The sequence below is a fragment of the Hibiscus syriacus genome, unplaced genomic scaffold, assembly GCF_006381635.1.
Source record: "Hibiscus syriacus cultivar Baekdansim isolate YM2019G1 unplaced genomic scaffold, ASM638163v2 tig00004620_pilon, whole genome shotgun sequence".
NCBI classification, from domain to species: Eukaryota; Viridiplantae; Streptophyta; class Magnoliopsida; order Malvales; family Malvaceae; genus Hibiscus; species Hibiscus syriacus.
In genome coordinates, this window is record NW_024062020.1 from 380,771 (window position 1) to 398,613 (window position 17,843).

Below are 17,843 nucleotides of genomic sequence, written 5' to 3' on the forward strand. Positions count from 1 at the left end.
TTTTTTAAAGATAAATCTTCATTTTTCTCTATATAAACATAGAAATTGATAATTACATGAATGAGAGTTACTTATCAACGGATTAGTCACATGGAACAAAAAGGACAAAATGGATAGGTTTTATTAGTTGAGACCTTAGACAAGGTATGGAACAAAAAAGGATGACGTAATGAACAAGATTCATAATAATAATCTCTGGCATTCAAGGCATTTATCGGAAGAATTTCCGCAACGCCCTCATAACAGCCATCAATTAAAAATAAAGAGATCAGATAAATAGACTGAAAATCCGTTGATACAGAGATTTAGGAGTATGATAATAATAATCTCAATAGTAATAATAATATGTGTCCCCGTCTTATTTTAAGAGAAAACAAATGAGATTTAGGATTTAGGAGACTGAAAATCCTAAATCTCATTAGTCTATTTATCCGATAAAGCCTAAATCATCACGACTAAAGAACATATGACAAAGGACACACAGCAAAGCAAATAGTAATAGCAATAAAATTACAAAGATTGTGATAGAGATATCATTTTGGGTGAATCACCAAAAAGCCATTAAAAGCTATGGTATAAGATAAACTGAAAATCTCTGCCATGTTAATATTCTTATGATAAATAGACAATCGCCGACCATGCTCATCGGTGATATTAGACAACAAAGTGCACAATCACAATAAAACTCAGTGATGCATAACCAACAGAATTTAAACTGCCTCACACACTCATTAAATTATGAAAAGAAGTTATAAATATAAGATATAGGTGTGAACAATAATAACATCACTTACTAGTAACCATCTCTGAGACCACCAAACTTCTCCTGTCCAGCGGTATCCCAGCAGTAGAAACGGATTTTCCCACAGTTTGTGAAGAAGTCCAATGGGTGAGCTTCCGCACCAGTAGTTGCTTTAACATTCAAAATGAGTTGGGAGGAAAAAACATTTCAGATAATACAGGGCAATTAAATGCTCAAAACAGCTTGAAATTTGAAGAAAACTTCCCAGAAGAATGTTTTAAAACACACACGTTCATATTTCTTTTCAAACTATCCAGATGCCTCTTCACGAATGTGGTCTTTCCTGCAGCCATAACAGCACGTTCTCGTAAATACAGAAACTATGCCTCTTCAAAAACATGAGGGACATTTAGTAAATACAAATGGTCAATCACTGTAGAAACATCCTTATTTCCCTAATTAATTCTATACCATCCCCAAATCCATATTTTTTCTTTTTCAAACATCAATCTCCCCCAAATCCCTAACTAATTCTATACCATCCCCAGATCTCATTAAAAGCACGGTTGATTCCCACACTCATCGCATGCTCATATTTTCAATATCACTGTTATAAAAATTGTTAGAGACAACAAATTATTATTTTACTCATGTAAACGAGTCTACATTTTTTAAAAGTTGCTATTAGCATTTTATAACGTCAGATTCCAATCATTTTACAAAATCTCCATAATAAACAAAATTAGTAAATAAAACTGATGAAGCCAAAAAAAAAAAGGGTTAAAAAATAGAAAAGTAAAATTACCGGTGCCCCCATCGCCAACGATGATGAGCTTGAAGCTCGGATAATCAAGAGTCTGTTGGTTAGGTAAAGCCTACGCAGCCGAAACAATAATACAAGAACAACAACAAAACTTTATTTTCATATTTCAATGAGGTAAGGGGAGGTAAGGGAGTAGGTTGTCCCAACGCCAGGTTGAGAGCAGCTTCCGTGGAAGACCTCTGTTAATCAGAAAATTAAAAATAAAGATAAAATGCAATGTGTGTATAAATAAATAAATAAATACATAGTTGAACAGTCTTCATACGCGCGTCTGTAATGGGAATTAATCCCTGTAAATAAATCTCTGCTTAAAAATCTTTGTATATAGACAGAAACTTAAAACCCAACTAAATTTAAAAAAAGAAAACATGAAGAGAATGATACACAGAAGTCAACGATAGCAAGCCGAAACAATAATAGTAATAATTAAACAAACAAAACAAAAAGATCTATAGAGCAAAAACTAAAAACCCTATATTATTATCATTAAACAATTGATTACGAAACTCGAAATTATTTGGATAAAAAAAGTAATGTTTAGGTTAAAAATACAAACAGTTACATTAATATTTATGTTTTATGTTAGAAATTTGATCGTATATAAATAGAGCATAATTGGTATCTATACATAGTGTTTGGCATGTCTATGTAGCATTTGATAAGTATGTTCCATGTTCATGCTCGATGGTTTACATGACTTATGCTTAGATAATAGATTTGAGTGATATATGAGCTTTTGTGTGATGGTTAAGTCAAATTAGAGGTATTATCAAAGTAATCGTCATAGAATATGTAAGGTCTAAAATGAATCTGGTTAATCCCTTGAGCAAAGGGTAAAGAAGGAAAATTATGCATCACTCATAGAGGGGATTGGCCTTGAGCTTATTCGTGGAAGAATTCACAATATATTTACAGGTTCAATACTGTCAAAAAAAATCAAGAAAAGATTCGTTGTAGTTTTACAAACATACCCCCGTGATGTACTTATAATTTGGGATAAAATTGGAATGTTCAAAAGTTTAGGGACTAATTCAGAATGAAGGTCACAGTTTAGTGAAGAAATTGAAATATTCAAAAGATTGAGGACTAATTTAGAATGACAATCATAGTTTATGGATGGAATCAAAATATTTAAAAGTTTAAGGACCAATTTAAAATAAGAGTCCTACTTTAATGACATATGATGCAATCGACTATTTAAATAAATAAACAAAAGAGAGTTTCATCCCTTGCCAAGTTTTGACTTTGCTGAGTGGTCAATTTCTCAATTTAGTCCATTTTCTTTTCAATTATTGGAATCGATCGGCAACACGAGAAGCATGTTATGTATGCAATCCTGCATTTTATATTAGTATTATCAATGTTTTATATGATCTCATTTCATCAATAAATAAATAAAACATAAAGATTGTTCTAATGCAATGATCCAACATCTAAGAGGGGTCTATCTATATGGTAGTTTTCAATTGTTTCCATTCAAAAGCGATACGCACCATCATCATTTCAAATGCTTGCAAGTCAATTAGTTGAAGTTCCTAATATGAGTTATTCATAAATGATGACTATGAAAGCAGCTGTGGCAATGATTATTGGTTATTGTTTTGTTGTTTATTTGGATGAAGAGCCATGATTAATTTGAGGAAGCAGAGAATATTTGATATGAGGAAGATGATGATCAACGAAATATTTTCAGAGAGAATGTATCTAGAAGAGAGAAAAAGTCGCATTCATCATACATGGTAGCTTATATACAGACTCATAGTGTTTGTGTCAGATCTATAGTTATAATGATTATTTGTAGGTTGATAAGAAAAACATATATCATTGCCAAATAATATATTTGATTATGACATATTACGTTGACCTGCTAATGATCATGTTAAGAGATTGTACCTATAAAAGATATGAAATTCTGAAAGCTTTGAGGAACTTAAGAGAGTTTGATAAGAGGAGGAATTCCACGAGAGACTTTAATAAACAAAAGAGTAGTAGCCAAAGTGTCAGTTGTATATGAGATCCAAAGGAGGCATCATATTTATATAGGATAAATTATACGAATGATCCTTTATGTTTTCGATCTAGTTGATTTTAGTAATCGATTTAAGAAAAAAAGTGATTTTCGTCCTTTACGTTATTGGTATGTTCGGTTTTATTCTCTTAGCCGTTAACTCACGAACCTATTGTGTCAATTTTTTTAAAAAAAATTAAGTTCGAGTCGGATTATTTAGAGAATAAGTTCGAATTCAAATTTAGGGTGAAAAATACTCGATCAAACAAGATCGAAATATAATGTAATTATATATTATATATTTAGAGATTATTATAATAATATAATTCTCTATATTTTTTTCAATTAGGTTCTCATCTTAATATATAAAATTAATTTTTTTTACAAATATATATATTTCAGGTCAATCGGATTATATTTAAATTTTAACTAAAAAAGTAGGTCAAATTTTGAATAGGATGAAGTCATCTTAGATTTAGATAAAAACAAATTTTAATTAAATGATATATATTTTTCAGATAAAATAATTGGCCGAAAATTCGAATTATGCCCCTCCCTCGTCAGGGAATCACGCCGTATGATGGATGTATGCATGCAAGCGGAAAAAATCTTGGGCTGCAAATGGGACCCATCTCCCCTCCCTCGAATGGGGATACTATGATTTCCATTTCTCCTCGGGGTTATCGCTTCCCCCTTCGTTTTCAGGCCCTAAGAACAATTAATTACGAGTATTTATTTCATAATTTTTTATCCATTATATGATTTATAATTTTAATCAGTAAAAATTATTTGTTTTATTTTTATACTATTAATTAAATTTTAAATAATTACTGACTCTTATATTTATGAAATAATATTAATAAATAAAATAATTTTTTTTACAGATTAAGATTATAGATAACATAATAATTAATAAACATAATTCATATAATAATTATCGTTAATTAAACAGAAAAACTATACCTCTAAACCACACTTGTCAATGCCACCTCACCCTACCGACAAAAACCACCTCTTAACTGCTTACACGTGGCTTCAGTATGCTGACTAAGTTATTTTGGGGATTATTAATTAGCACACGTGGAATTTGTTTGGTCCATCCCCCCTCCCCAACCCCCCACACCCAAGAGTTGCTTGATTTTTATCACGTTTTCTCCATATCACACCAATAATTCAAGAGAGAGATAGCTCCAAAGAAGCAAGCTCAATTATTTTTGGTCAGAAGTAGGGGTTAATGTAACAAATAAAAAAATTTGAGTTATTTGAATTGATTTTTATTTTATAATTCGAATTTGATTTGAAATTTTTGCGAGTTAAGTGGAATTTATAAAATACGAGTTGAGTTAAGTCAAAATTTCTGTTTAAATTTAATTGTAAATATTTATAATATTATTTAAATATTTTTTATAGCTATATAAAATGCAAATACATTTTTTTACATGTTATATACATATATTATACATAGTCGAGAAACTCAACTCAAACTTGAAAATCGATTCACTAATTACTAAAAGTTTATAGTTATTCGAGTTAATTTTCGAGTTATTTCTTAAAACTCGATTTGAACTTGAAATTTTTTCGAATCAAGTCGATTTTATGAAATTATAACTCGAAGTCAATTATAGTTGAATTTTTTTGAGTTGAGTCGACTCGAAAAAAACTATTTTTCGAATAAAATTGAATTTTACGCACCCCTAGTGAGAAGCCACATTTCTTTTTCTTTTTCATCTTTATTGCTCTTTTGGCTTTTTGATCTATAACATATATCTTTTTTTTAATTGTTCAGAATAATTATAAGATAATATCAGTTCAAAAAAATAATTAATTGATAATGCGTATACACCCGGTAAACAAGTTGCTCGAATCTAAGACCTCTAATGAGAATAATATTCTCTTTTACCATTAAAACCATTCGATAGGTTTAATCGCATCCTAAAATTTTACAGTTAATTAGCATTACTACCTCAATGGATGTGGTGTTTCAGGTCTCACAAATTCAGCTCTGATTTTATGCATTCTTTAACGGGATTGCTGCCCTAATTTCATTTATTATACCTTAAACTTTATATTTTTAAATGCTTGGTTGTCTTGCCTTTAAATTCCGGTTTATGATAATTGCTTGCACCATACATGCCAAGCATATATAAAACAAAAAACGTCTTTGGTTTTTTCTTCTACGGTTTTTCTTTGAAATTTTCTTATGGCTGAAGTGGAACGAGATTTGGCGAACCTATCTATCGACAATGGAAAGGATGATGACATTCAGATTGATTTGGAAGGGGAGGAGACGCCTATCTCCTTCGCCCTTTGATTCGTTGGATAGTTCCTTACGTCTAGGGTGTTTTCGGTTCACGGAATATAAGATTATCAGTGGGAATAAAAGATTATCAGGGAATAGGATTACTGGGAATGTTGTATTTTGTGTTTGGTTGGTTTAGCAGGAATGTAAGATTACCGTGTTTGGTTAAATGAATAAAAGATTATTGGAATGTATGTTTGACCAAAATGTCCTTATTATATATTTGTTTTTTTAACAAGTAATAAAATATCTATATATTTTCTTTAAAAAATTTAAATTCATAAAATTTATTTAATTTTTTTTACAAAATTGAAAATATAAAAAGGTTTAATGAAAGGGTAAATTTTTATTTTAACCCCTGAACTTCATATAAAATTTTAATTATAGATTTTTTTTCTGTAAATCTAAAATAGTTTAAGGATAAAATTGTAATTTAACATTCGTAGAATTTTTATTATTCAATGGCAGAATAATTATATGTTTGAAAGAAAAAAAAAATTTTAAGGGCATTTTAGTCCAAAACGCCGGTAATCCAACAATACCTAAGGAAAGGGAGATAATGACATTCCCGGTAATATACCCCAAAATATCCACTATTAGTAATGTAAGATTACCGGGAATGATATTTCCGACTAACAAAACGGGGGAATGTGAGATTCCCAAACACACCCCTAGTGTTATAAACTTTCAATCTACGAGAGCATTGTAGCAAATGTCTGGCGTCCAATCCGGGATATTTCAATTTCTAACTTGAGAGAAAGACGTCTTCTTTTCTATTATTTCACGTAATCGATGTTGATCTCATATGGAAAGGGGGTCAATGGAATTTTACTTCTACTTGTTCTTCACAGACTACGAGAAGAGAATGATCCTATAAGAGTCTTTAAATTACGTAGATCCTTGGATTTTTGTTCATGAAGTTCGTCTAGGTTTCATGTCAGAGAAGATGATAAAACTTCTAGGAAACTTTGTTAGGACTTTCATTGAGTACATGGTGGATTATGAAAACCCGAGTTCGTCTAGGTTTCATGTCAGAGAAGATGGTAAAACTTCTAGGAAGCTTTATTCGTCTCCCTTTAAAGCAGAGAAAAAACTACTTATGGCAAATGGCAGACATCATTATGTACTATTTGAATAGGGGAAATTAATGTTATTTTGTTTTCTCTGTGGTAAATTGGGTCGTGGTGAGAGCGTTTGTCCTCTGCGATTAAGCAATGACAATCAGGAATTACCCATAGAGTGGGATGCTTCGATGCCCCTCCGAGAAGAGCTGCACCGCCACGTATTTGGTGGTTGAGAAAAGAGGGGATCGAAGACCACCGTTTATGGTCAAACATACATGACGGATTTAGTGGAGTTAGTATCCAGTCAATGATTCATGGCTCTAATTCTCAGACACCAAAGGCAGCTAATAGCTTGGATGTTTCCTTTTTGGGACCGAGTCTTGATATCTTGATAATAGGGAAGCAGATCACACAGGAACAATTAAGGTAGTTAATTAGCGTACTACCTCAATGATGTGGTGTTTTAGGTCTCACAAATGAAGCTATGATTTAATACATTCTTTTACGTGATTGGTAGCCTAATTTCTTTTAAGGTAACGTATATAAATAGTCCCAAACTTTTAGGGCATTTGCATTTTGGTCACCTAACTTTTGAAACTTGCAATACAATCATCGAACTTTTAGTTTGTTTTCAGTAAGGTCCCTATGTTATCTCCCGTTAGTCTTATCTGACATGGCACTTAACTGCTACTAGTAAGGGACCTTAATGAGAACGAACTAAAAGTTCGATGACTGTATTGCAAGTTTCAAAAGTTGAGTGACCAAAATGAAAATACCCTAAAGTTCAAGGACTATTTGTATACTTTACCCTTTCTTTTATTATATAGCTTAAACGTTATATTATAGCCTATAATTTATATTTTAAATACTTAGAATTGTCTTTGTCTTTAAATTCTATTTTATTATAATTGCTTGCACCATACATGTTAAGCACAAAAACATCAAAATAAACTATTAGACTTATATGAACTTATTAACTGATTTAAGTGGTAAAAAATATTAATTTTTACAGACTTTAAGTTTGATCAGCTATAGGATATACACTTATCATCGATGACTTAAAAAGATTTTGAATATATACCACCTTTAATTCTCCTTTAATTAAAAGTTTTATTCCCTTAATTAAAAGTTTTGTAGAAAATATTAAGGAACATGTTGATATGAATGGAAGATTTTTTTTCTTAATCATTAACATTTTATTGATTAATTGATTAATTTAAATTAAATATGATAGAGATTTAGAATGAGAATAATATTTTCAACCTAATTTTTTCTCATTCATAATATCAGAATTCGAACTTCCAACATCATTTGAGAAACACAACTCCTCGTCTTACAAGATGATAATTCTTGCAACATTTAACTTCAACTTTATTGTCTTACATTTCATTTAGACGAACGAGTTATAGATATCCCTGCATATGAGGTGCTAAAATCTGTAACCTCAAGAGATAACAATAAATCCCTTAACTACTAAGATCGTTTGGTTCGTGCAATGTATACATTTTTTTAGATAAAGTATTCTTTTAGTTATTATTGTTTCAATTCTTTTTGTTATTTTGATCAATTGACTTTAGAAAATTTATAAAATGGTCACTTATACAATTGTTTTGATCTTATGGACTCAATTTGTTTGATATTTATATTTTTATAACATATTAAAATTTAAATAAATTAATGTTTTTAATTTTTTGAATAATGATAATTGGGTTTCATTAATAAAGTAACAGAATAAATAAAAATAACATCACAATCAAGTATATAGAGAAAAACGACGACAATAATCATAAAAAACTCATACAAAAATAAAAATGTTAAACCCAAAAACAAGAAGAAAAATGAAACATTCCCTTTAAAATAATGACCAACATCAAAAAAATCTAATAATTTTCATAAAAACACTATATTTTATCGAATGACATGTTTTACGAAATAATAAAAGTAGGGATGAGCATGAATAAGGTTGAGTCAGATTTTTGGTCCATCTAAATCGACATGAGAACAAAAACTCCTCCACCCAAAATTCGACCCGACTCGCATAATATATACCATTCACTTGACCCAAACCCTACTTGACTTTTTGAAATAAAATTTGAAACCGACCCAACCGACCCGAAATAATAATAAAAATAGTGATTTAATTTTTAAAAATAATATATAAAGGGATATTATTGTAATTATTCATAAATATAAAAGGTAAAATTATATTTTATTCAGGTATGGTCGGATATTATTCACCCTAAACCTGAATCCGACCCGATCCGAACACAATCTTAAAAAAAATCGACTCGATCACATTTTAAAAAAAATCCCGACCCGATCGGGTCTGATCGAGTCAAAACCCATCAAATTCGAATCTCATGCCATCCCTAAATAAAAGAATAATAAATAAATCAAACTATCTGTCAGACTATTTCACTACACAATTTTAATGATATTAACAAACAATATTTTATTAAATAAAATATCTATGACCGCCTATAAATAATGTTTATAAAATTAAATCCTTGTAACCTTAAGTCAACGCAGATAATCTTTCGGCGAAGAATCTCTTATTTTTAATATAGTAGTTGTCGTTGAAAATAAAAAAAAACATATCAAATCCAGGGCCACATGGATGATAGAACTGATGAATTATATTTTTTTTCAACAAAAATTCCTTAATCATTAAAAAAATTATATCTATAATTACAATAATGAGTTGAAAAAAAGTTGTACCTAATTTTGCTAATATATATATAAAATGTTCATTTATATAATATAAAATTCTTTTAATTATACATAAATTTAAAATTATTGTACAATAAAAATATATTATTGAGATTAATTCTTAATCTTTTTAAATAAATATTTATTATTTATTATTAATTTAAATTATCTACTTTTATTTATTTAATAATATTAAATATTTATAAAACTAAAAGAATTTTATGATACGTATTCTCCGCGCGCGGGCGCACATATATATGTATATATATATAATGAATAAATTAAGCAGGTAAGACGGTGGAGTCGGCTTAGAGGCATTGGGCAGTTACGAAAAGTACAAGAAAATGGGAGCGTTACGGCCATGTGACGCTAGGCAGTTTGGGAGAAGAAAATTAAAGTTGATCCATGACAGCCTGGACCGACACCATTGTACTACCATTCGTACCTGATATTTTCTAGAATATAAAAAATTTCATTTAATAGTATAATATACTAATATAATATAAAAACAAAGAAATAAATAAATAAAAATAGTCCAACTTGTGTCGATATTTGCCCTACCTACCCTCGATTCCGCAACAAAAACTTTGTCGTATTATGAGCCAGCTCAGCTTTGTACCCATACCATTTTTAAATTTATAAAAAAATTAAAATCAAAATGCTCTCCAGCCTGGCTCTAGTCAAAGTCATCCTTTCCCAACCGTACATTTATTTCTCTCATAATTAAGTTTTCCATTTTTTTATCGGATAAGATAAAAAATTTAGCCTTCAAAACTGCCTTTTTAATGAAATAAGATTTGTTAAAAAAAGTTACGTAAATTTTTAGTAATTAATAAATTTGAAGTTCTAGTAAATTGTAAGTGAAAATATTAAGGAGGATTTTCACCGTTTAACTGAATTACCCAATAGGGGGCGTGAAATTGACGGAATCAGTTAGTTGGGAGCAGCACGTAATCAATTTTTGATATTTTAGCTGACATTCACAACAATACGTGTAAGTTAAAGAAGTTATAAATCGACGCGTGTCCTTTGACAGCTGTATATTAGTAACTGTCTTTGCCTATCACTAAATGCCTATAACCGGTGAATGCTCACTTTTTACCGGTTCAACAAGTCATCCTTATCTCCTCCCCATATATATTTATTCTTCCTCATTTTCTTCCGTATTCTTCTCTCTGTTTTCAAAGGTGAAGAGGCTCCGCCCTCAACCACCCGTCGTAACCACCGCTCCGCACCGTTCTCTCTGCCTTCTCTCATCTGTACATATATCAAATTGGCTTAAATTTAATATTTATCTGGGTTTTGGGGTTTTGTAATCGGTTCCTAGAGTTTATATTTTCTTTTTTTCTCTCCTCAATGGCGTCTTCATTGAAAGATGTGGATCGGATCAAAGGTCCATGGAGTCCGGAAGATGATGAGGCTTTACAGCGGTTGGTTCAAACGTACGGACCCAGGAACTGGTCGTTGATAAGCAAATCAATACCGGGTCGATCGGGGAAGTCGTGTAGGCTTCGATGGTGCAACCAGCTTTCCCCCGAGGTTCAACACCGTCCTTTCAGTCCCGAGGAAGATGAAACGATAATCCGAGCCCATGCGCGATTCGGTAACAAATGGGCTACCATCGCCCGACTACTCAATGGTCGTACCGATAACGCGATTAAGAACCACTGGAACTCCACGCTAAAGCGAAAATCCATGACCGAGGATTTAAACGACGACTCCCCACAGCCACTTAAAAGATCCGCCAGTCTAGGAAATGGTAATAATACAACGGGTCTTTATTTGAATCCAAGTAGTCCTTCAGGATCCGATTTGAGTGACTTGAGTTTACCCGCTTCCACACCGGTTTTCACTCCGACAGCAACGGCCTCATCGACAACGGACCCACCTACTTTACTCAGCCTCTCGCTGCCGGGTTTCGATTGTTGCGAAAACAAGGACCCAGGACCCGTACACCCACCCGAATTCAACCCTGTTCCAAACCCGACCAAGGTTGCAGCAGCATTAGTAGCACCTGCTGGGGAGATAGAGAAGCAGTTTTTTAACGCAGAGTTTTTGGCAGTGATGCAGGAGATGATAAGAAAAGAAGTGAGAAACTATATGGATGGGATCGATAAGAATGAGCTTTGTTTGCAAACAGAGGCTATTAGAAATGCTGTTGTTAAGCGTATTGGAATTAGTAAAATCGAGTAGGCTCACCATAAGAGGACCAAAATTGAAAATTGTTTAGTTTCTTTCGTTTGCCTTTATTTGTTTTAAAATTGGTGTTTGCTAATTCGGTTATAGAAATTATGATTTTGGTAGTGTACAGAGGGGTAGTGAGTGACATGAATCGTAAATGCATGAATGTGATGGACCAAAAAATCTGCGGTTCCAGGATGAAAAAACCAAGTGAGAGCATAAAATAGAAATGAAAAAAAAGGAAGGACGAAGCACTATTTTCCCATGAAACTGATATTGCAAATTTTTATTTTTGTTTTTCAAATAATGGTTTCAAGAAAAATGTTATTAATTTTGAGTTTAATTGGTCGGCTCGATGGTTTATTATTTTTAAAACATGATTAAGGACCTGAAAATTTTATTTTAGTTTTGAAAAATATTGTTTTTAATTGATTTTTTATTATCAAATTCCCTCTTTTCAGTATTTCAGCTTTTATTTTGAAGGATTTTCTGGTTTTCAGGTTTTTTTTTTGTTTTTGTAAATTTACCTGATGGAATTTGGGAATTTATCCATCGTATTGAAGGAATTATTATTTTTCTTAAAATTAGAATAATAGTGTTCATACGATATATATTTATTCTTAATTAATTATTATTTTTAAATAAGTATTATTTTATAATTATCTTAAATTTATAAAAGAAATCGATGAAATCCGAAAATTTAATCTAAATTTTAGAAATTATGGTGCAAACAATTTTGGCTCAATCGGCACTCCATCAATCCTTCAGACGGCATAGCAATTAAATTGTTTTTCTAAAAAAGGAACTTGAGAGATTGATATTTGGTAGAAGGCAGAGCATGAGAATGTGTTAGTAACAAAATGCTTAGTATAATGAATAGAAAATAAGGATATGAACATAATAGTTGTTTTTTTAATTTGGAATTAATATAAAATACTATCTATTTAAAGATTTTTAATTTTATTTTGACAATAAACGTTCATATTTTTAACACGGTACTCAAAATCAGAATTTTAAAAAAATAACCACAAATTTCTTTAATAGACCATAATAGTTGTATGTCCTAAAAGATATAAAATGTCGCTCACAATGCAGTTGAAGGCTTAAGACTTGTTTATAAGGCTTCTTACATAGAAGCTGAATTTCATATTAGACCATGAAGTAATGAAAGAATAATAAGTCTAAGTAAGAAGGTAAAATTTTATATTTAAAAGTAATTAAATGTTCTTTCTAAGTACATAATATATGGCAGGTTGATTAAGTTTTTTCGTTTTTATTCTTTTATATTTTTTTAGGTCATGGGTTCTAGACCAATTCAGAACATTTTTATTCTTTTCTCAAAGAGTCTTCCCTTCATCTCTTCTCTAAATAGAATTAGACTTAGATTTAGAATTTATAAAAAGCATCACGCTTGCACAAAATTATAGTAATATAGATGAGCTACATCCCCTTAACCAAAAGTTGATTCACTAAACATTATACTATAGTGAAGGTAGTCTTTTGCTTGTGTTGAAATACTCATGGGTGGGTTGAAAAATAATGAATAATTTTTTTGAAACTTTGAGATATTATTTATTGGTAAAATTAAATGTTTGGATAATAAAATTACAATTTTTATATTTTATTCCATGAGACTTTTAAAATAGCATATAATATGCTTAAAATAGAATGAGGAATCGATATTTGGGCATCACAAAAAAACTTTAATCCCACAAAAGTAGAGTATAAAGTTCAGTAAATGTTTATAAGGTAAAATTAATTTGTCGGTTGGTGAATGTACAAGTTAAAAGGCTATTTTTTTGCAAATATTATTATCTATATTTGCTTAAAACAAAACATAAAACTATAGAGAAATTTGTTCTCTATAAGCACAAAGTTGAAACTCAATTTAATAAGAGGGTTAGGACGAGGAGAAGTAAACATTGTAGTGAATATATTGATTCGTTTGGTGAATATTGAGCACAAGATTGTATTATATATAAAATGAGATCATCATACTCTCCTCAATCAAATGAAATAGAAGAGTAGAAAAATAAAACCTAAAGAAAAATGATAAACTCAGTGCGAACATAGACACCATAATTGGCTAATGATGCTGTGACCAGCCCCTCTTCTACTGGGTCCAAAATAAGATTGAGCTACCTTCAATGTCTTCATGCTAGTGGGAGTAAATGGATGCTTGTGAAGCCCCTCTTCGTTTGATCAACCACTGCTCGTATGGCGCTGCCACTGTGGCGATTGCTCTAGGTTTTTAAATAGGGCAGAAAGCAACAAAAAGGACAAGAATATTTGGAAATTCCTGGAAATTTTCATGGATATATATATATAATATGCTCAGGGAAAGAATGTCTAAAGTTATTTTGGATCATTATTCATTAATGCAAGTTGTCGGTTCAAGTTAAATTATCACATATTTTGAATGTTCTTTTATAGATGATTTATTTTCACCCTAACATAAAATTTCTGTGACCATCCCAAGTTTATGTACATTTATAAGCAAATTTCAACTCAAATCTTCTCTTTCATTTAAAACTATTTCTTAAGCATTAAATTAAAGGTTGAATAATTATTCCCTAGCCACCATGCAGGTATCTTCTAGTTTTATATTGCATGTATCTTCTCAAATTACAAGTAGGGTAAGACGAATATGATTTATATATTCAACAGCCGGTGTACCGTGCGAAGCATGGAAAAGCCATGTTTTTCCATGCGGAAACCGCCGCATACGGTCGGCTTTATGGTGGGGGTGGTCCAAACTTTCTCTAATGGTTTATATCGAGGGAGAAAGAAAAATAATATCGTACTAATTTTTTAGTAGTCTTGAATGATTACAAGATAATATTGGTTCAAAAATTTATTAATCAATTGATAACATACACACCTTACAAACATATCTATTCAACTCAGGATCTCTAGGGAGAACAATATTCCCTCCTACCACTAAGACCGCTTGATGAGTTCAGTACAATAATAATATATATTTTCAATTAGTAAAAGTAGGTTTAAAATTGACATGAATGATACATATATTGTTTTGAAGTTAAATATATGGTCTATATATGAACTATACTCGATCCTTAATTGTGATATATGTGATTTTTCTAGTTTCAATTTCATACATAAGGTTTCATGTTGTTAACGTCTTCACTCATTTTAATGATAAAATTTGACGTGATAACAATAGGTCACTCAGAAAGTGGCATGTAATATTTTCTTTTAAAAAGTATCCATTTATTTAAGTAATAGCAGTAAAATTAGTCCTCAACATTTCATTAACTTTTCAATTTTACTCTTAAAAAGACTTTTACAATATTAACCTCATTATTTCAAAAAAAAATCAAATAAGCTATTTTTATTTTTTATATTCTCTATTATTTCTCTGCAGTTTTCAATTAGATCCAGCTTCCTTTCTCATCTTCTCCAATCTATCCAAACCAGCCATTCAAACCAATCGAACCCACTGCACAATAAAGATCGATCTCTTCTCACGAAAGATCAACATCTTTGACAAAATATCGATCTCTACTCTTAAAGGATCGATCCTTTGACTAGCAACAATTGAATATTAAAAAAAATCAATCAATTTCACAAAATAATCGATCTCTCGAACTATAAATACATTGTATCTTTATAGGTAATAGGTTTATTACATTTGAACGACTCCTAATAATTATTCATGTTCATATTTCGTGTGAAGTAGGTTGCATTGGTAATTCCAAGTGGTGGACATGATTAATAAATGTTGAAGGAATAGAGAATGTTGAAAATTTGGAACAAACTCGTGCATTCGTTTGAAAATGATATTCATGATTTAGACAGCTAAGCTTTTGTCAATACAAACGTACATTGCAATTGACAAAGCTCCATTTTGTTAACCTAAGTCTCGGAGAATGTTTTTTGACTCTACAAAAAAATATATAATATTCTCCGACAATACTTAATCGTTGAGTGCTGCTTTAAACCATGGGCTAATATTATTTTCTATGTCAACATTATGCAAATAAATTGAGAGTTATTTAATGAAAATATAAAAGAAAGTAGGATGGGTGCAATCAACCTTTAATTCAAGGATGGATTGTAGGATTGGTAAGGGAAGGTAATCATCTTTGGAAAATTTCAAATTCTTATATAATTTAAATAATTTTTTATTGATAATATATTTTTATTTTTAAAATTTTATAAATATATCTTCTAATGTAAAATTTTGTGTTTGTCTCTATTTTCGTAACTCTAATGTAATGGGAATGAAACTAAAAATTATTAACTTTAATTAATAATATTCTTAATCAATGATTAAACATGGAAGTTAACTAAAGCCATGATTTCAAATAAATAAGAATGTTTTAAGGAATTCATTACAAGTAAACATCCCAAATGTTTGTAACCACCGTCCTGTACGGAGAAAGATGGTTCCAAAAACGTCCTTTTTCACGCAAAAAAAGTCAACAAGAAATACATTAAAAGAATTCAGCTGTCTGCTAAATGTTATAAAATACTGATCAAATTCTACTATTAGTCCCTATATTATACTCAACTAGTGAAATTAATCCTTATATTTTGTTTTTTGAGTAGTTGACGTCATACAAAAAATCAATAAAAACGTGATCGCATGCTTGCCATTGGAATAAGTTTGTCTTATCGACAATTGACTTTTTTTTTTTTATAGAAAGTCACGATCGGTGAGGAATGATCATTGGTCGGTATTTTATTTGTGATATAGATGAAGACATAATGGATGTATGGTGAATTGGAGAGGATGGAAAGAATGAAGAAAAAGTCCTTTTTTCAGTCGTAACTGAGAGATATATAAAGTGACCTTAACTGATGATATCTGATCATGCCTGATTTTGAGATTTTAGTGGCCTTAGACGAACATAGAAATTAGGCCCTAATAATAAGTATCGAAAAAAATGAATCATAAGAAAAATAAAAACTAAATAAATTTGCTTGTAAATTATTTTTTTATTAAGTTTTATAAACTATCTAATAAATACATTAAATTTAAAAAAGAAAACATCAAGCAATTTTATTAAACACCCAACTATTTACACAAAAAATATGATCATCTTTTAAAAGGGTACATGTTAGATTTTAACCTTCTCCATCTTGTAAAAAAAAGAATAATTAAGTGGAAAGTGATTTTTTTTAAAAAATATCACAAAAGCATCGCCATTAATTTTTTAATGGTGGATAATAAAAGAAGAAACAAAATGTAACATTAAGTATGATTTTAAAAAAAAAATTAAATGACCAAAACAAAAATAAAATAATAGGTGAGTGACTAAATAAATAATTTATCATTTTTTAATTATACGTAAAATTACAATTTTCAGCCTAAGACAAGAGGGGCCCTAGGCAAGTGTCTGACATAAAGTAATTATGACTACTCTTAAGTCAAATGGATTTGGTGATCAGATTCTTTAATTTTGCCCCGGTAGATCACATTAGCTTGTCATAGACCATTTCTATTCCAATATTATGAGTTCCTTGGAGTCTCCAATGAGAGGTCTTGTCTAGCGGAGAACTAGTAGTTTTCGGAAGTGACCACCGGAAGTATAACAATAATAAATTAAGGTACCGAGATTAATTTCAAAACTTAAATAAAGTATAGGGATTAACTACCAAATTCGACCTTAAAATTATTGTTTTCGAATAAATGAATAAAGGTCAGCGGCAGCGTAGCAGATGTGTAAAGAGAGGCGTATGATGTTGGGAAAAGCGTGTGAAAGCAAGCATGGAAAAACAAAGGGTCAGTTGGAAATGTGCTTCCCAATTAGGCTAATCCATGCAAATCTGTAGCACCGGGTTCGTAAAGTCAAATTCCGACACCACACCAAAATAGTTATTCAACCCCCAAATTTCAAAGTAAAACCTTCCCTTTCTTACCTACATTTCCTTGCTTTAGCAGCCCCACATTTGGCCCCCAAAATCTGTAACGTTCTCAATGGAGGAAACGCAGGCTGAGTCAAACATTCCTGTAACCAAAGGTCCCACTTTCGCAAAGCTCTTCACCGTCC

General features: G+C 30.8%; 1 protein-coding gene across 1 annotated transcript; it reads left to right on the forward strand.

Annotated features, from left to right (window-relative positions):
• The first annotated feature begins 10,892 nt into the window (after positions 1-10,892).
• On the forward strand, positions 10,893-11,961 carry LOC120195731 (transcription factor MYB73-like). Its single transcript, XM_039197663.1, has one exon. It carries the CDS (start codon positions 11,002-11,004, stop codon positions 11,836-11,838), a length of 837 nt encoding a protein of 278 aa, XP_039053594.1. The 5' UTR covers positions 10,893-11,001; the 3' UTR covers positions 11,839-11,961.
• The last annotated feature ends 5,882 nt before the right edge of the window (positions 11,962-17,843 follow it).